This window comes from Lates calcarifer, linkage group LG2 (genome assembly GCF_001640805.2).
Source record: "Lates calcarifer isolate ASB-BC8 linkage group LG2, TLL_Latcal_v3, whole genome shotgun sequence".
NCBI classification, from domain to species: domain Eukaryota; kingdom Metazoa; phylum Chordata; class Actinopteri; family Centropomidae; genus Lates; species Lates calcarifer.
Window position 1 is genome coordinate 13,030,166 of NC_066834.1, and position 19,671 is coordinate 13,049,836.

Here is a 19,671-nt window from a genome sequence, read left to right on the forward strand (position 1 = left end):
CCTCCTCATGGCAAAGTTCTCCCTCTACATACATTTAATTAAAACATTTACAGCTGCAAAGAGACAAATCATGATGATGATCCTTTCGAAATTTGCTAACAGCCATCTGAATCTCACACATCACTAAGGACATGCTGCAAGCTGTATGTTATTCTAAAACTAAAATATGTTATCACAACAATGAGGCACTCAGGAAGCCAAGCGGCTGTGATCGTATAGTGGTTAGTACTCTGCGTTGTGGCCGCAGCAACCCCGGTTCGAATCCGGGTCACAGCAGCAGTAATAAGTTGTTCTGTTTTCTGTTGCTGCTTAATGTTCTCCAGCCTCTGCTTCATTGTACAAAAATTAAAACAAAAACATTTTCTGCAGGAAATGCAGTGTGAATGCTGAAACCTGAAGGAATAGCTGAAGCAATGTTTAAAATGACAGAAGATAGCTAAAAAGAACCAGCTAAATGCAGAGGCAAAACTTGGAAACTAAAGCTGAAAACAATAGCTGAGGCAGGCATTTGAATAGTACAATTTTTGCAGAAAAAAAGCAGAGTATTAAAAAAATAGTAGGAAAGAGTAGGACAAGAATAAATGTGCTTATAAATTAAATGCTTTGACAGCCGAAGGCTTTCTGTAGCAGAAAGTATGTAGAGCTGTGAGAACCAAGCTGTTCCCAGAGCTGTAGATGTGAAGGGCTAGTGGCGCAATGGATAACGCGTCTGACTACGGATCAGAAGATTCTAGGTTCGACTCCTGGCTAGCTCGGCTTAGCATTTAGCAAATCACTCACATCCTCCTCATGGCAAAGTTCTCCCTCTACATACATTTAATTAAAACATTTACAGCTGCAAAGAGAAAAATCATGATCATGATCCTTTCAAAATTTGCTAACAGCCATCTGAATCTCACACATCACTAAGGACATGCTGCAAGCTGTATGTTATTCTAAAACTAAAATATGTTATCACAACAATGAGGCACTCAGGAAGCCAAGCGGCTGTGATCGTATAGTGGTTAGTACTCTGCGTTGTGGCCGCAGCAACCCCGGTTCGAATCCGGGTCACAGCAGCAGTAATAAGTTGTTCTGTTTTCTGTTGCTGCTTAATGTTCTCCAGCCTCTGCTTCATTGTACAAAAATTAAAACAAAAACATTTTCTGCAGGAAATGCAGTGTGAATGCTGAAACCTGAAGGAATAGCTGAAGCAATGTTTAAAATGACAGAAGATAGCTAAAAAGAACCAGCTAAATGCAGAGGCAAAACTTGGAAACTAAAGCTGAAAACAATAGCTGAGGCAGGCATTTGAATAGTACAATTTTTGCAGAAAAAAGCAGAGTATTAAAAAAATAGTAGGAAAGAGTAGGACAAGAATAAATGTGCTTATAAATTAAATGCTTTGACAGCCGAAGGCTTTCTGTAGCAGAAAGTATGTAGAGCTGTGAGAACCAAGCTGTTCCCAGAGCTGTAGATGTGAAGGGCTAGTGGCGCAATGGATAACGCGTCTGACTACGGATCAGAAGATTCTAGGTTCGACTCCTGGCTAGCTCGGCTTAGCATTTAGCAAATCACTCACATCCTCCTCATGGCAAAGTTCTCCCTCTACATACATTTAATTAAAACATTTACAGCTGCAAAGAGACAAATCATGATGATGATCCTTTCGAAATTTGCTAACAGCCATCGGAATCTCACACATCACTAAGGACATGCTGCAAGCTGTATGTTATTCTAAAACTAAAATATGTTATCACAACAATGAGGCACTCAGGAAGCCAAGCGGCTGTGATCGTATAGTGGTTAGTACTCTGCGTTGTGGCCGCAGCAACCCCGGTTCGAATCCGGGTCACAGCAGCAGTAATAAGTTGTTCTGTTTTCTGTTGCTGCTTAATGTTCTCCAGCCTCTGCTTCATTGTACAAAAATTAAAACAAAAACATTTTCTGCAGGAAATGCAGTGTGAATGCTGAAACCTGAAGGAATAGCTGAAGCAATGTTTAAAATGACAGAAGATAGCTAAAAAGAACCAGCTAAATGCAGAGGCAAAACTTGGAAACTAAAGCTGAAAACAATAGCTGAGGCAGGCATTTGAATAGTACAATTTTTGCAGAAAAAAGCAGAGTATTAAAAAAATAGTAGGAAAGAGTAGGACAAGAATAAATGTGCTTATAAATTAAATGCTTTGACAGCCGAAGGCTTTCTGTAGCAGAAAGTATGTAGAGCTGTGAGAACCAAGCTGTTCCCAGAGCTGTAGATGTGAAGGGCTAGTGGCGCAATGGATAACGCGTCTGACTACGGATCAGAAGATTCTAGGTTCGACTCCTGGCTAGCTCGGCTTAGCATTTAGCAAATCACTCACATCCTCCTCATGGCGAAGTTCTCCCTCTACATACATTTAATTAAAACATTTACAGCTGCAAAGAGACAAATCATGATGATGATCCTTTCGAAATTTGCTAACAGCCATCTGAATCTCACACATCACTAAGGACATGCTGCAAGCTGTATGTTATTCTAAAACTAAAATATGTTATCACAACAATGAGGCACTCAGGAAGCCAAGCGGCTGTGATCGTATAGTGGTTAGTACTCTGCGTTGTGGCCGCAGCAACCCTGGTTCGAATCCGGGTCACAGCAGCAGTAATAAGTTGTTCTCCTCTGCTTCATTTTGTACTTGACAGCTTGTGTAGTTTTTCCTGCATGTGGCCCCTTTTTTCCTGAATAAACAGATCAGTTGATTGTTGATCTCCGTATTTGTCTGTTAAAGAACAAAACCATAGCTGTTTGCCTTTAGTGGTTTGAGAACCATGCTGTTCCCACTGCTCCATGTATGAAGGGCTCAGTGGATTAGGTGTCTGACTACGGATCAGAAGATTCTAGATTTGGCTGATTCAGGTCAGAAGATTTTAACTCCTGATGGTTCTGAATGTAACCTTAATAGCTCAAAGTTACTCAGGACCAGCTCTCTGCAGCTGCCTGTGCACAGACGATGGACATGAAGTCATCAACACCTTCTCTGCTCTCTGTGCACAGTTTCACACACACACACACAACTCAGAACCTATACATTAACACATGGGTCATTTTGACTGGTGAATTACCCTTAAACAGATTTTACTTTTACGGTATCTCTTCCTCACCTCCTCTCTCTCTTTCTCTCTCTCTCTCTTTCTCTCTCTCTCACGCGAACACACACAGACAGGACTGAGACCTAATTCTCTCCATTTTAAATCTAAGGAGATCCAGTCCAATTCTAGTTTTACATTTTAGCTTCCAACTTTTGATTCTGCATTTAGCTGTTTTTTCATTTTGCTTCCACCCCTTTTTTGGTCACTAACTACTCCAGCATACTTTCTGCTACAGAAACCATTCAACTATCAATGTTCACATTTTTAAAGGACATTTAATCTTATTCAATTTTTCCCTACAATTTATACCTTTTAAAATATTCATATATATATTTTCTGCAAAAAAAATTACAATTTGAATGAATGCTTCATCTGTTGTTTTCAGCTTTCAGCTTCCAAGTTTTACTTCTGCATTTAGCTGTTTTTTTCCTGCTATTTTCTGCAATTTAAGCATTGCTTCAGCTTCAGAATTCACACCTTTCCACTTCTCAGGTTTGTAAATGACTCTAAAATTACACTGTGAGGTGGAAGCCATCTGCTGCAGATCAAAGAGCTTAGAGGAGTTAGATAATAACAGTTGTCATCCTCACATTGACCTGTGTTTATGCTTTAACCCCACAAACCCCAACAATCCAGTTCATCCACACACCAAGATGAGAGCAGTGTTGCAGAATTGTAATAAGACGACCTCTGACCTCCCAGACTAATGAATATCAGGGATTACAGGATAATCCAAGAGCAGGAGGGAGGCAGAGGGACAGCAAACCACAGAGCATGTTGGGACGCAACCAGGCTGTAGGAGCATGCTTGGAAATAAACTGAGGAGAGCAAATCGTGACTATAACCATTGTCAGTGATACTGAAAGAGGACTGGTATTCACATACTAATAGAAGTTGGATAGATAAATGCAAGTTTGACACCATTAAGTAGGATTTGGGACATGGATGAAAGTCTTTAAAAGTGCTTGGGAAAAAACAGAGATTTTTCTTTGTGGAGACCAAAACAGAGTTTAAAGATGAGTGACTATCACAGTCAGCCTATGTCTGTATTACACCAAGCTCTAACCTTAAAACCCTTTGAGTCCATTTTAGTGTTTTAGTAAAGACTTCTCCCACACCCTACAAAACACCTGAACCACATGAAAACAGGTAAAGCTCTTCTTCTCCTCAATTTTTTTAGTTGGCAAACAAAAAAACTGCACCACTGCCAAGATCTGGCTTATAAAAATCATTATTTTGTAGTCAGGATGTTGTCTGTCACAATCAATTGTGAGGACCCTTGCTTGTGGCTGGTGTGATTCACCTGTTCACCCATCGTTAGTGTAACCTGGAATACCTGAGGGCCCAGGTGTGTTCCTAGGTTATTTGAACCCGGCTAAATCTTGCTCACTCAAGACAAGAACAAGGAGTCCTACAACAGATGGTCTGAGATGCTCTCAGTATCATGGAGTCAGTCTGGATTATATGAAGAGACAGAAGACATTGAGACAGACTAAACCCACAGAAGAACTGCAGAAAAACTTTTCTGCTAAGTACCTGAAAAACTGTGAGTGCTGTTTTAAAGGTAAAGGGTGGTCACAGCAAATATTGATCTTTAGGTTTTTCCTGTGAGCTGCACTTTATTTGACGTTAAATGATAAATAAAAAATATCTGTGGCTCTCTTTTTGAAAAGTGAAATTCACTTCCCTGATTTCCACTCTGTAGCTGTCCAGAGATGCTACAGTAATAAACTGCCCCCTGTTTCAAGTTGCTTCTCCCCTACTAATATGTTTTCCTGGGCACATAGAGGCTTATTTACATTTCTTGAAATATTGTTCTCTCCTCACAGAATATCCAAGCTGCAAGCTGATGAAGACCATGGTTGGCCTTTCATTTCGTTTTGTTTGGAAACCTTAAGCCTCTTTTGCAACTTAATTTCCTGATGGTGCTGGGGGTTAATATGGTTCAGTGGAATCTCTCTGAGAGAAGAAATTAAACCAAACTCCTGGGGAATTGCTCTGCTCTCTCAATTTGTGCCAAATCACCAGGGGACCCTTGCAGCAGGGCAACTGATAACTCACCCTTGATTCGGCACAAACAGTCCTCTCTCAAACACTTGTTAATTAACTCCAGCTTCAAATCCCAGCGTTATCTGGTCTCCCAAAGTCTACTTTCAAAAGGCCGTCCGTGCTTTAAAATGCTGTTCAACTGTATTTCATTAATTATATGGCATGTTGATGTGAGCTTAGCTTCATTAAGCATTCAGGCTTTGTTTGTGCTGTTCCCCCCTGTCTCCTGTTTCTCATAATGAATAATGAAGAAAGAGAGGAAGGCCGTGGAGTGTAGATGGAGGAAACCCTCAGAAAGGAATCAGATTATACAGGTCAGGTGTCCTTTTACGGTTATTGACTAGCTGCCCAACTCAGCTTACAAGCTGCTTGACAGATCCTGGATAGACATCGTCTTAAACAGAGTGCATCCTATTGTAAACGACCCTACAGCATCGCTTTTTAGATGTTTTAATGTTCATCCAAATTACAAAAAAACACATTTTCCCAGTTGCCTTTTGAGTTGTTTATCAGTGCAGATGCTACTGGTTTTATTTGTACGTGTTGTGATTATCTGTATCTGAGTTTTCTGCACATGCTTCTTCATAATTCATAGTATTTATGACATTGAAGATTGACTTGTGGAAAAAAATTAAATTCAACCACTGGTAAAATCAACAGATCACACTAGGAGTTCCTTTTATTCATCTCCATTGTGTTGTGGGGTGGCAGCAGAAATGTCAGAGATGCATATTGCAGAGTGTGAGTGTGATTTAAATTATTTTTTGTTGAGAAATCTCCATAAATACGACGAGCGTCTTCTAGGTTTTTATACAGTTAAACTGTAATGGCAAATACATTTACATGTTCAGAAGCAATGTAATTTTTAAATCAATGAGGCACTACAGCAATTACAGCAATGAAATAAACAACAGCCTGCAGAGGAAGAGAGTCTCCTACTATGCTGGAGACGGCCTCAAACATCACAAGACAAGTGGAGCACCCATGGGAAAAGAAAGAGAGGCCAAACATGAAACACCTGGCTCAAAGACATGGATGCAGATGCCACGAGAAGGGGCCACAACTTGGGACAGGTGGAGAGGTTAGCTCAGAGCTGAAATGCTTGGAGAACCCTTGTTGATGACATCTGCCCCAGGAGGGGTGATAGGCCTAGGTAGGTAAGTCAGTGCCCACACATAACCATAATGCTTTAGTTGCTATGAGTAGATAATGTAAAGGGCTTGTAATTGTTTTGGTAGGTAGGTAAAAAAAAAACTTGCATAATTTCTTTACAGATTGGTCATATGTAAAGTGAATTTGTGGGAGATATAGTTGCTATGTTTGTGTACATTTTAAAAAGATGAGATACAAATTGTTCAAAGAGTTTTACAGGTGTTGGTAGGTGTATTTTTGAACTTTGCATAGAGCCAGGCTAGCTGTTTACTCCTGCTTGCTGTCTTTATGCTAAGCTAAGCTAACCTAACCATCTTCTGGTTCAAGCACATGAGAGTGGTGTCAATTTTCTCACCTAACTCTCAAAAATCAGGTGATTTACCAATGTGTTGTTCTACTTGTTCTGGTGTCTCTCCGAGCATGACTCAGCTCCGTGTATCTCTGACAGCTCTGGGAAATTTCAAATCGCTGCTGTCCCAGAAGATCACCTTTATCTCATCATGCATTTCTTCCCCAACGATAACAATGTTGTCCAGTAGTAGTAAAGCTCTAATGGCCATCTAATACTTTGAATAAGGCTGTCCCTTGTTACAGTTTCTGTCGGTGTATGCACAGTAATACCATCTAATACCACCAAAAAACAAGGAGTCCTGCGACAGATGGTCTGGCACCCACTGAGACCTGATCTCAACATCATGGATTACATGAAGAGACAGAAGACACTGGCCCCTTTTTCACACAGATTGCCCTATATCAGTGTTAAGAAGACCCTTAATTACACCCCCTTTGCTTGCACAATTGCTGATGTAATGCCACCCTGGTGTGTGTTATACAGCATGCCAGCATCGTGGAATAGTGTGACGTGTAACACAGCAGCTTTGACATTTGACACCAACATCAGTTTGGCTCTGTGACTACCTCTGCTGGTAGCTGCATCATTCCTGCCTTGAACAGGCTGAGTAAAAGATGCTGCTGAAACAGTCTAGATCCACAGAAGAACTGTGGAGATTTCTCCAACCTGCTTGGAACAACCCTAACTCTAACCCAGTACCTGGGAAAACTGTGTGCAGGTGCAAATTGTGATTGAGATTGTGTTTTTCTCTTTGCTGCACTTTGGATAAACTGATAAATAAATCTATTTATGCCATTATTTTCTGAAAACATTATCACTTAAACGTTTTCCACAGTGCTACGTGCATATCTCAGGGAAATGTAAGAACTACAACAGCAGAGGTAGTTATAAGCTGCGTAGCCTCAGAGTTTGATTTTTATTCCCTTGATTCACTTTGTCATTTTATTATTTAGCCACTTCGGTCCAGACACAACTACTGGATTGTGGATTGTGATGAATATTGGTGCCTGCAGTCATAGTCACCAGAGGATAAATCCTACTGACTTTGGTCATCCCCTGACTTTCCTGTAGTGCCACCATCAAGTCATAGTTTTACTTGGTCCAGTACTTTGGTTTATGACTCAGCTCTAGTCTACTTTGTGTTTCAGATTGTGAACGAAATGAAGGTTAAAGTTGCCTCATTGATTTCCATCTCACAAACCCAATCAAAGCCAAATGAGACTAAACTACATGATCAAGGTTTGGAAACACTGATAAGCTTGTTGATGGATTGAAACGGTTGAAGAGCAGGAATCCAAAGACAATTTCTTCCCCACTTTAAAATCCACTTAAACAAGACAATCTGTATACTCATCCTCCATTCCCCTGACTATAGCTGGTTGTGAAAAAAAAATCGATGGAGGAAACTGTCAAGCAGAGAAATTAGACTGAAGAACAAGAGGAGAAGAGCTGCTGATTGGAAAACACAAGGAAAAGGTCAAGCAGGAGGAAAAGACGGAGGAGAGGAGCTCTGCCGAAATCAAATCATTCCCTTGAGTTTAACAAATGAGCTGTCCAATTGTGTGTGTCTGTCTGTGTGTGTGTGTGTGTGTGTGTGTGTGTGTGATGTTAACATTGGCTCGCTGGTTGTGCTTCAGGCTCACAGTTTGTTTATGCAGAAATAACAGCTGACACTTACCCACCACACTGTATTATGCCTGTACTCTCTCTCACACACAAATCTTTGTTCTATCATTGTGGGGACTCATCGTTGACATACTGCATTCTCTAGCCCCTTTCCCTGACCTGAACCATCACAACTGAACCTGAACCCTAACCCTAAAACCAATTCTTAACCTTCAAACACTCACTCGAGTTTGTACCTTCCCGCCTGCCAAAATATCCTCTGGCAGCTTTGCTTTCTCGACTTCAAAAAATGAACATTACTCTCTTGTGTGTGCCCCACTTCATGCAACATGTAAATTACACCACCATCAGCGATGACTATGTGTTCTCTTTCCTCTGCTGCCATTTTCATTTGTTTGAAAATGCATTGGTGGTCCCTGTCAGCTCATGCGCAGAACTGAACCTCTTTTAGGACACTGCCCGATCTGTTCCATGCATGTGTGAGATTTTACAACGTGTGAGCATAACGTAATCTAATAAACAATAACTGCAAAGAAGATTGCATTCTCTGGCTTGTATAATAATGGAAAATAGCATGATTAAGTCAAATTGTGTGTGTCAATTAACATATATCATTTTAGCACTGTGTTGGTGTATGATCATGTTTGTCTTTCTTTTAAAACATCTGATATTCTATGCAACTGTGTGTGGCTATCAAACTGTGTGGTTGTAAGAACACTTGTGATCCCTGATTGGTACAGCTATGGTTCTCTTCTACTCACTTTGTGACGTTGTGATTTGGCATTATTTTGTCGATTTTCCAAAATCCCCTTACTCAACTTACTTAACGATCTGATAATTGCAAAAATGATAATGCACAGCACACAAAATAATAACTGTCATTTGCACACTCACTGACACATATACAAATGTTTCCATACCTGTGCTACAACAAGCATTAAATATCTTTAAACAGACTTTCAGTCCCTCCTCCGCTGCTGCATAGTCAGGATGGTGACCATTGAAGGTGAGGAGTCCATTGCAGCACACTCAACTTTCTGTTGATTTTGAATGCATCAGCCTGGTACTTGTAGAGCACTGCATGCAACCACACTTGTCAGTGTCACCTCTGCACTCAAAATAGCAAATACGCAAATTGAGACAAACAGCCATTCACGCCTACAGGCAGTTTAGAGTCGCCAATTAACCTAACCTGCATGTCTTTGAACTGTGGGAGGAAGCCTGAGTACCCGGGGCCAGAGGGAGAACATGCAAACCCAACTGTGACTCTATACTGAGGCTATACATCTCATCAGTGCTTCTACTGTACGTTGTAGTCCTTACATTTCTCTTATATATACACACATCTTTTATATATGTCCCCAGTTGGACAACTGTCACACACGCACACACATAGAAAACAGAGAGAATGGTAATATAAGTGCTTCACAAGCTTCCCTTTCCTCTGTAGGGATGAAACTGGACTCCTTTGTGTCTCATGTTGGTGTAAAGTGACATTACTGTACTGAAGCAGTCCACATGTTACAAACTGGGTAATAGAAAAATACATTTTAAAAATCAGCAAAGAGCAAGTTATTCATAACCACCTTGAATTTTTAAAACATGTAAATGCACAAACACAAACAAGAGACAACCATAAACAATACACCCACAGACATGACAATAAAAGAACAAAATGGCTGCCAGAGTCTGTGCTTGCCCAAATATGTGTAGTATATTCATATTACTCTTTACAGGAAAACAAAATGAAAAAAGGCAGCCAAATGAGGTGACAACAACAAGTTAAGAGATAAAAGCTTTCTGGAACAAAAAACAAAAACAAAAACAAAAACAAAAACGTAATGTTCAGCTTTTCAGCAGGACAGAAAACTGAAGAAACGTAACATATCATATATATAAACACAAAAAATCTTTTTGTCTAGCATGAGAGCCTAAAACCATGATATAACATCTCATAAAAAGATTATTATCATTACTATTTAGTATATATTATTATTCAGATATATTTCCTACAAATGTTGAGGACTGTCTGAAAATACAGATAAAGCTGTCTTTTCATAATATGAGTTGTGAATTTCTGACTCTGCTCACAGATTTTCATGATGCATATTAACAAGCACACCAGTGATGATCTCTGCTTCTCACCCACTTACTCCCTCTTGTGTTCTGTTGCTATTCCTGTAGAGCAGCTCTGAGTCAAAAAGTCCTCCAGGAATCAAACAGGAAAACACTGCTTCTACATGCAACAGAGAACCACACAGTAGCTGTGATGAAACTGCCTCTAAACATGGCAAAGACCCACAGCAGCACACACTACAATACTGACACAATACTTTTATGTTCCAGCAGCAGTAGACCAACTTCAGGCCCATTATCCTGCTACAGAGGATGTTCATCCACTCAGCACCCACATGCAGCACTTTGGCCTCCTCTGAGTTCATGAACCAGTTCAGAAAATAACTTTCTACCACCGAAACAACTCTCGGCATTTCAACAACCATTAAACAAAATGGTCTGCATTATATTACTTGTATCAATACATACACACAGGTACAGGCCAAATCTTGTTTCTGTTCAGTTTTGGATTACCCTGCAGGGATCTGGGTACAAATCAGACCTACTGTATGTGTAACATACATGACAAAAGACTCACAAAACAAATCTTTCATTGGGATTACTTAAATAAATTCATTTGTTTAGTTTATATTGGCAAAAACTGAATATAAAATAGACCCACCTACAGGGATCTTTCATAAATATTGTTTATTTTATCATTCTTTTCTTTTTTTAGCATAAATTTATTATAAATACATCCATCAACAAGGATTTTACTTTTTATGTACAAATTATATTTTTTATATTATATATTTAAACCTTTTAAATTAATGTATTAATTTTTGTCCCCCTTCCTTCCTTCCTTCCTTCCTTCCTTCCTTCCTTCCTTCCTTCCACGGGGGACACCAGAGCGGGGTGCACCCACCAAGATATTCGATATTACGTCACAACGAGAACTGAATCACAACATCTCGCGATACTTGTGGGGTATAAATACGTTCTTCACAGAAGCTACGGCCTTTCTTTCTCCCCTTAGCGGTGAAGGTGCAACAGTAATCGGTCGTCCCGAACCCGGGTTCATCCGACACCCTCACCAATCAAGCTGAACTGAGCTCAACCTCCACAGCAGCAACATGCCTCCCAAATTCGACCCCAACGAGATTAAGATTGGTATGTTTTCACTGTCGAGTGGTTAATAAAAGCTGAAGCTTGTTCACAGCCAAGATGGAGTCTCACGGTGTCCGTCGGCCTGTGACCGGCGCAGAGAAAACGGTAAAGATAGGACACGAAATGTGACGAAAAAATCTACAAGTTGTCATGTTTAGTGTCTAGGCCTTAATACATCTAGCAGGAGACATTTGATTAGATGTGACGGTTTAATAAGGTGTTCGGTAGATTAAGGATTGCTCCGCTGGGTTCCACGTGGGACAAACTAGCTAGCTGCTAATAGTAATGCGGTGCTAACGTTAGCATAATTTATAAATGAAGATAAGCACGAGAATTAAGTCGCAGCTGTGACTTAATGTTGTTCTTCTAGCTCAGGATAGATTTCGTAATTGTGCTAAAGATAAACATTAAAGCAATTTTGAGAATTAAACCGATTCTATCGCAAAACTTGATATTTTGATACATTCATTTGTTTAGGCATCTTTATGTAATTTATATATTTACTGCTCTTGCATGAATAATCAGTTTAATTTCACCAAATTTTATGTGTTAATTTTTGTTTATAATCATTTCCATGAGTCCCGTGGTCATCCATAACATTTGGTACAGTGATTAATCAACAGACTTTATCAGCAACGATTTAGGGTACTTAACAAGTAAATATGGATAAATGACAGATGTTGTTCTCTGGGATGCAAGTGAATACTGTGAAGCAGTGTCATCATATCACGGTTTAGTTATAAGGTTGATCATGCTCCTGTGTTATATATCACATTAGCTAGAAATAAGAATGACTGATGACAAATTTTAGACTGTTTGAGAGACCTTTTAACAAATCTGTCAAAACCCCCAGTTTTGTTTTTAAAAATAAAACTTGTATAGATTTGTTTCTCTGTCCAGCTCATGGGGATTGCAAACTGTAATACAGTGTCATGTGATCTCATCATTAAGCAAAGTTCAAGTCCAAGTGATCATAACTAAAATCCCTTAAGTCTCTGACATCAATTTCAATTAAAAACTAACAAAATGGGCTATTTTTGTGTACACCTAGTAAGGTATTTGTACAGTTGGATGCTTATTTCATGATTTGTCTCGTCTCATCTGCCACATAATATATTGTGAAGTTGTGGACTGAAAGTTTTGGCCTATATTGGCTCTTATCTTTAAGCTTAAAGACATGATGTTGTGATAGTGAAATTGGGTTTGTAAACGGTTTCTTGAATCTTCAAATTGATTCTGACGAGTCCTGTCTGTGATGGTTAAGGAATCTCTCATAAAACCGGAGCATATTCAGGATTACATTGGGCATAGTCCACATAACCAGTGACTTTTAGTTGGAGGGTGCATCCTGAGCTTAATAGGACTGAATTTGTAAAATCTGCCCATTTCAAAAAGTTATAAAACTCACACAATGTTCATGTTTGGTTACATTAATGATGGTGTACACTTTCCTAATCGTCCAACTGCATATGTCTGTTTGCAATTAATTGTTCTGAAAAAGTCAGATCTCTACAGGACAAGACTAGATGTTAGTCAGATCTCTGCAGAACTGTGTAGCTAGGCTGTATATGGAGCTTGTTTTAATCAGATGTCAGTGGGTGTTTGTTGACAGATAAGTGTGAAGAAGCTGAAACCTTCATTATTCTTTCCTTGCAGTGTACATGAGGTGCACAGGAGGAGAAGTTGGAGCCACCTCAGCTCTGGCCCCCAAAATTGGACCTCTGGGTCTGGTGAGTGTTAAGATGGATTCATCTGTGTTAGCATGAGTTGAACCAGCCTCCCGCCACTATGCCCGTCTGTCCGAGTGACTGAGTGTAATCCAGTGGAGGCTCAGATTGACCCGGCTTTAGGAAACAGGGCTGCCCAAACTAATGGGCAACTCTGTGCCGAAAAGTCTGGAACACAAACTGAGTTAGTTATTATATCTACAGTATTAATAAATATAAACTGCAAATTTTAACATCTCTGTACTGTAAGTCGCAGAGATTTGTTTCCTGTATCTGCTGTGCTAAGCTGATCTCCTTTTGTGTTTCCTCTCCAGTCTCCCAAGAAAGTTGGTGATGACATTGCCAAGGCCACCGGTGACTGGAAGGGCCTGAGGATCACTGTGAAGCTGACCATCCAGAACAGACAGGCAGCTGTATGTAGTTCACCACTGTGTCCTTATACAGGGGCCAAATATTACTGTGCAGGGATACAAACCCCTGAGTCACATTTCAGGGGCCTCACTGCCTCCTACAGCCTGCTGTGAATTGATGCACATGTTAGATTATATATAAATAACTTGTGGTGATTTGTTATTGTTTAGATTGAGGTGGTTCCCTCTGCATCTGCTCTGATCATCAAGGCTCTGAAGGAGCCTCCTCGTGACAGGAAGAAGGTCAAGAACAGTAAGTGATTTTCACTTGCTCATCAATTTTTATTTTAAATTGAGTAAGGAAATGGATTGACTACATTCCTCCCCTTTTTGTTCTCCAGTTAAACACAGTGGAAGTGTGACCTTTGATGAGATCGTGAACGTTGCTCGCATCATGAGGCCTCGTTCTATCGCCAGGGAACTCTCTGGTAAGAAAACAGGAGTTAAATTTATTTCTAATGCTTGCAACATTTATTAACTGTTCCTTAGCTGTTACACTAAGCCAGATGTTCCCAGAGTGTAGTCATTCTTTGACCATCTATGTAACCATTTGCGTGCACCGCTTAGCCTCCCGCCACTATGCCTGTCTGTCCGAGTGACTGAGTGTAATCCAGTGGAGGCTCAGATTGACCCGGCTTTAGGAAACAGGGCTGCCCAAACTAATGGGCAACTCTGTGCCGAAAAGTCTGGAACATTATCAACCAAATTAATTTACAGATTCAAGTCTTACTCCTGAATCTGGTTTTTCACCATAACAAATGAGCCCTAATCACAGCTGAATGTGAAATTACAGACTTTAAGTAACAGTGGCAAGTCTTGATAAACTTTTTGTTTCCCTTCAGGAACCATCAAGGAGATCCTGGGCACCGCTCAGTCTGTTGGATGCACCATTGATGGTCGTCCTCCCCATGATGTCATCGATGACATCAACAGCGGCAAAATTGAGTGTCCGACTGAATAAATGGACACAAATAAAATGTTCAAACACAGAGTGAATCTTGTGTTAATCTTTTTTTTTTTTTTTTTTTTTTTCCCCTTTGGGTTACACTCAGTTTAAATGCCTAATACACTCAAATAATGGGACACTCAGCTGCAGGTTTATTAGCTGCACTCAGCTAAAACTAGAACCATCTAGTTGTACTGTGAGTGTAGAACTGTATTTAAAGTTGGGTTTGGTGTCATGAGTATATAATGTGCCTCTGTGATGGAAGTTTTGTTTTTTGTTTTTTTTTGGTGATAATTGTTAACCAGAAGAAAAATCAAACAGAAAATACCTCCAGGTTCTGACTGTAGAACAGGCAAACACCCAAATCCTCTGACTCGGATGGTTTGGTAAGACAAATGTTTAAAGCAGCAGTTAATCAATACAAATGGGTTCAATTTTAGTTTTGCAGTTACAATTTTATACAAAATATTTATTGAAAATCTCAGCCAGTCATATACAATTCTACAAAAGTATAAATGCTTAAAAAACTCAGCAGATAAAGAACAAAAAGGCCTACATACACTGGTGCAGCTAATTGTACTGGGTGTGAAACAATGTAGTCCAACAACCGTTCACTGCAGTCACTTGTCTTTTATAAACATGAAGTGGGTTTTTTTTTTTTTTTTTTAGATATGAAACTGATTTCACCTGACAAATACAACTATTCTTCCAGCACAGGGTTTCTCAAAATAAGCTTCTCAAACTGCATGTGTGGAAAACACAATTGAAAACCTCCAAACATGGTTATAAATTCAAAAATGTGGGTGTGATTTTATACAGAAGGTTGTCGAATATCAGGACATTTTTTTTGTTTACTTAATCGATGACGAGGTGATGAAATCCTGATTTAAAATGTTCTTGTACAGCTTCATGTGTTTAGACATTTATAATTTCAGAACTCTGGTTTATAGTTGTCATTGGTAACACAGGTGTTGTAACACCTCTTCAAAACTGGACACTGGTCAAATTACTGCCTATGTTCTCACCCCCTCCAGCAGTAAACTGATCTGCCAAAGTGGACTGCTGGTTGAGTGGGGACAGAATCACTTTCAACTATTTTCCACCACAGTTCACATCACTTAATGTTGAGAAATCCTGTTAGAGAAGGAGCTGAACAGCGTTAGTATCAAAATGTGACTCAGGTTTATAAAAAAAAAAAAAAACGACTAATACAAAATGGTGAAGACAAGTGTGTGAAATGTGTGACATGGTCTGGTGTGTGGTTTAATTGTGCTTTGTGCTGATGTTTGTTGTATTGTGTTTGGTTGGAAGACAGAAGCTGCCCCACCATATAAAAAAAAAAACTGAACTCCACAAACTGTAACCTCACCTCCTTTGAGCTCATCACACCATAGCTGCACTGTCACCTGGATTTAATTGATTCACGACAGTTCGATGACAAACAAGCGTCACGTAAACACGCCGTGTTCATATTGTGATAACCTCAGAGGAGCTGACGGGAGTGCATCTCATCGTTCATGTCAGCAGGGCTTGGTGATGAAAGCATCCTCAGTTCTCCACCTCCTCTTCCTCAGCTTCGTTCTCTGCTTCAGGCTCCTCTTCCATGCGGTCCTCCTCCTCCTCTTCCTCCTCCCTGCTCTTATCATTCTCAGAGTCGTTCTTCTTCTCCTTATCTTTGCGCTTCTGCTCAGACACCTCCTTCTTTCCTTTCTGGCCCTTCTTATACACTGAGGAAAAACAAACGCCCACCATTGACTGGAAATATGCAGCAGTAGAAATTATGGATTTTTAAGTTCATTATATTTTACATTACTTAGTTAATGGTAGTATTGTACTGTGGTCTAATGTACATTTTTGGTATAATCATCCTCAATAATGGCTTTGTTTTACACACATCTTAATGACTGAAGTATTTTTACAATGGCTGCTTGCTGGGACGATTCAATCTACACCATGTCTTGGGGGATTTAAGTGAATTTAAATTATGGTTTTTAAATATCCTTAAGCCCTGTAACGATTCACCGATATACCGACCTTCCAAAGCTTCTTTGAGAGGCTCCAGGAAACGTTCAAACTCCATTTCCTCCATTGCAGCCAAAACATCTCCTGCATTCAGAGTTTTTCTCTTGGCTTTCATGGCAAAATTATTTGCACTGTAACAAGGTAAAAAAAAAACAATATTCAGGTCTTAAACTTGATATTTTAAGAGACCTGAAAGATAAGTTGACTAAGACACTTTTTTTGCAGTTTGAAATGTGTAAAATCATGACACCACTTAAACAGAATTTTGTGAATCAATACTCAACTGTCTGTGTGTGTGTGTGTGTGGATACTTATTCTTACCAGGAGGTTGCATACAACACAAACACACTGGCAGCTTGGGAAATTGCCCTCCTTGCTTCTTTCGACACATTCACCCCATCTGGGAGCTGTTGAAAACAAACGGTGCGGGGGAGTTATCTCAAAGCTACATTATATACACATTTTATCAGGAGACACAGGCAGGCTGAGAGGAGTTTTTAATTCGCTCAGGGACAATAACATCTTCATGCACAAAGAGAACATTCACTTGGCAGCTTATTACAGACTCTAAGGTGGTCTGATTCAACAGCCCTACAGTAAAACCTCCCTCGTGAAGGTTGTAACGGTCCGCTTCAGTTAAAACGTTAAATTTCCCCATTGTGGGACTAATAAAGGATTATCTTATCTTATCTTACAGAGGTACTGATTCAACTTGCTGTCTGTGATGCTGTTCAATAGTATTGTTTTACATAGCTGTTTCCATTATTTTGATTTTACATCAGTGATGATGGGCTAAGTGACAGGAACACTTCTCTGTGTAATGCAATACAGCTCAGCAGCACCACAAACTACTATTGTCACATCACTACAGTTATGTTTGTACTTTTTAATTACAATGCTACATTTCATTGTGTTTCCCAGAGACTTTGGTGAGAAGAGTAAGATACCTTTGCAGAGGCTCTCAAGAACAAAGGGTGTAAGATATAAGAAAAATAATAAACGAGAAAATTGTGTACAGGTTTGAGGGGCAGCAGGCACCAATTACTTTGACGTCAAACAAAATCTTCAATTCAGTTTTATTGTATTTATATAGCCGAAAATCACAACACAAGTTATCTCAAGGCACTTTTATATAGAGCAGGTCTAGACCGTACTCCTTATATTATTATATTTACAGACACAGACCTAATTCCCACCATAAGCAGCACCAGGAGACAGTGGCAAGGAAAAACTTTCCTTTAAGAGGATGTATTAAATTCAGTTGTGCAAAGGATTAGATGCTCCAGTCGTTGCACTGTTTACTGCTTTAAATGTTAAAATGCTAATTTACAAAATAACTGAAGCTGTCACTTAAATACTGTAGAGCAAAAAGTAAAGTATTTCCCAATGAAATGTGATGAAATAATATTAAGTTGAATGAAAAGAAAATATTCATGTACTTAGTTACATTCCGCCACTGTTCTCAAGTATAGTAGTCAAGTCAATGTGCTTATAAATAAAATACATTTGAAATGAAAATGAAATACATTTTCATGGGTTAAAAATCTTAATCTTTATCAATTACATTTCATTCCATCCATTGATTTGTGTGTTCGAGAAAGAAGATAACGCAGAATGTCTCACACACTTATTTATTGTAATTTATATCCAACTTTAAAGCTACAATCAGAATAAAAGAGGGTTTCATTAGCCTCGGCTCAGTGTCCGATCACCACACTCACCGCCTCCTTAATGATGCGGGTGATCACCGCGTTGGGAAGGTTCAGGTCCTCTGGCCTCTCTGCCATTTCACACCGTGGATTCACCGTCTATCGAGCCTTGCGTTAGCCGTTACTTCTCCTATAAATCCGTCGGGAGCTGGTTAGTGCTAAGCTAACCGATTAGCGCCCGCTGGCAGTGCTGTGTTAGCCCGGAGCTACCTAAAGCAGCTGGTTCGGTTTTAGAGTGAGATTTATTCCTTAACGGCGCTCAGTGGTCGTTGTGTTACCGCGGTTAAACAAGACGTTAACGCTGATCGGTTAAAGTTCAGACGGTGCCTTAAGTCGGTCGCGTGCCCGTCAGAACCGATTTGTTTTGGGACGTTTCCCGCGAACCTTCCAACCACGAGCCGTACTACGTCCCCCTCAACTTCGACCTCCGACGTACGTGACGTTTCGACTGTTACGTATTAGAGTACTAAAAAAACCCGGAAGTAAGTTAGCATTTTTGCACTCCCAATTCCCTCGTCCCAAAATCAATGGATTTTTTGAATGGGTTTTTGGTTAGGTGCGTGAAATAATGGGTGCATTACTGACCATATTCCTTTCTGTACCCACTTTCCATAGACTAGACATTTATTCCTAAACACCTACAGTTACACAAAGGTATGTTATGAGGGCTGAAGATCAATTTCCAATATAACAATACCTGGTGATGAAATTGAGATAATTTATTAGCAAGTATTTTAGGGTCATAATCACATCATAGAAGTAAGTTGACAATAATAATGATAATGATAATCATAACTTATTAATTTATATAGCATCTTTAAAGAAAGCCAAGGATGCTTTACAAAAAAAATAAGACACAGGACATGATAAATAAACAGAGATGCTAGAGGTTGTAGGCCAAATCACAGCATCTGAGACTGTGTGTATGGGTGAAGGAGGATGGACAGGTACTGAGGGGCCAGGGCACTGAGAGATTTATAGGTGAGGAGAATGTTCTTGTAGGTGATGCGTGATTTAACCAGGAGCCAGTGAGGACTGATGAGGGTATAGGGGTGATATGCTGCCAGTGCTGGTGTGTGTAAGAAGCCTGGCAGCTGGGTTCTGGACATACTGGAGCCAGAGTTCAGGGCTTTGCTGGAAATCCAGAACAGGACCCCACTGCAATAATCCAGACAGGTGGTGACGGAGGCATGGATGAAGGTCTCTGCTACAGAGTCAGTGAGTGATGGCCAAAGTTGGGAGATGTTTTTGTGGTGGAAAAATGCTGCTTTGGTGACAGACTTGATATGAGTGTGGAGTCCAGAAAGACCATGTGGTGGACTTCCAAGGATGAGGAGATGGATCA

The 19,671-nt window shown here is 39.9% G+C and overlaps 2 protein-coding genes and 9 non-coding genes across 12 annotated transcripts; 10 read left to right on the forward strand and 1 right to left on the reverse strand.

Annotated features, from left to right (window-relative positions):
• The first annotated feature begins 204 nt into the window (after window positions 1-204).
• On the forward strand, window positions 205-276 carry trnah-gug (transfer RNA histidin (anticodon GUG)). Its single transcript has one exon. It is a non-coding gene; the product is annotated as a tRNA-His (tRNA).
• A 406-nt stretch (window positions 277-682) lies between these two features.
• trnar-acg (transfer RNA arginine (anticodon ACG)) lies at window positions 683-755 on the forward strand. Its single transcript has one exon. It is a non-coding gene; the product is annotated as a tRNA-Arg (tRNA).
• Window positions 756-986: 231 nt separating this feature from the next.
• Window positions 987-1,058, forward strand: trnah-gug (transfer RNA histidin (anticodon GUG)). Its single transcript has one exon. It is a non-coding gene; the product is annotated as a tRNA-His (tRNA).
• Window positions 1,059-1,463: 405 nt separating this feature from the next.
• trnar-acg (transfer RNA arginine (anticodon ACG)) lies at window positions 1,464-1,536 on the forward strand. The gene has a single exon. It is a non-coding gene; the product is annotated as a tRNA-Arg (tRNA).
• Window positions 1,537-1,767: 231 nt separating this feature from the next.
• On the forward strand, window positions 1,768-1,839 carry trnah-gug (transfer RNA histidin (anticodon GUG)). Its single transcript has one exon. It is a non-coding gene; the product is annotated as a tRNA-His (tRNA).
• Window positions 1,840-2,244: 405 nt separating this feature from the next.
• On the forward strand, window positions 2,245-2,317 carry trnar-acg (transfer RNA arginine (anticodon ACG)). Its single transcript has one exon. It is a non-coding gene; the product is annotated as a tRNA-Arg (tRNA).
• Window positions 2,318-2,548: 231 nt separating this feature from the next.
• trnah-gug (transfer RNA histidin (anticodon GUG)) lies at window positions 2,549-2,620 on the forward strand. The gene has a single exon. It is a non-coding gene; the product is annotated as a tRNA-His (tRNA).
• Window positions 2,621-11,346: 8,726 nt separating this feature from the next.
• LOC108894289 (60S ribosomal protein L12) lies at window positions 11,347-14,640 on the forward strand. Of its 2 annotated transcripts, none has more exons than XM_018692908.2 (6): window positions 11,347-11,515; window positions 13,169-13,242; window positions 13,554-13,652; window positions 13,821-13,902; window positions 13,991-14,077; window positions 14,492-14,640. In XM_018692908.2, exons 1-6 carry the CDS (start codon window positions 11,479-11,481, stop codon window positions 14,608-14,610), a joined length of 498 nt encoding a protein of 165 aa, XP_018548424.1. In that variant the 5' UTR covers window positions 11,347-11,478; the 3' UTR covers window positions 14,611-14,640. The 2 variants fall into 2 exon arrangements, with proteins under 2 accessions (XP_018548424.1, XP_018548425.1); XM_018692909.2 differs by having other exon boundaries at window positions 11,479-11,617.
• LOC127143665 (small nucleolar RNA SNORA65) lies at window positions 13,292-13,418 on the forward strand. Its single transcript, XR_007815229.1, has one exon. It is a non-coding gene; the product is annotated as a small nucleolar RNA SNORA65 (small nucleolar RNA).
• Window positions 14,220-14,346, forward strand: LOC127143644 (small nucleolar RNA SNORA65). Its single transcript, XR_007815211.1, has one exon. It is a non-coding gene; the product is annotated as a small nucleolar RNA SNORA65 (small nucleolar RNA).
• A 389-nt stretch (window positions 14,641-15,029) lies between the features above and the next one.
• On the reverse strand, window positions 15,030-18,764 carry pole3 (polymerase (DNA directed), epsilon 3 (p17 subunit)). Its single transcript, XM_018692910.2, has 4 exons — window positions 18,339-18,764; window positions 16,939-17,024; window positions 16,630-16,748; window positions 15,030-16,322 (listed from the first exon to the last, which is right to left on the reverse strand). The coding sequence occupies exons 1-4, from the start codon at window positions 18,402-18,404 to the stop codon at window positions 16,144-16,146; spliced, it is 450 nt and encodes a 149-aa protein (XP_018548426.1). The 5' UTR covers window positions 18,405-18,764; the 3' UTR covers window positions 15,030-16,143.
• Between the last annotated feature and the right edge of the window lie 907 nt (window positions 18,765-19,671).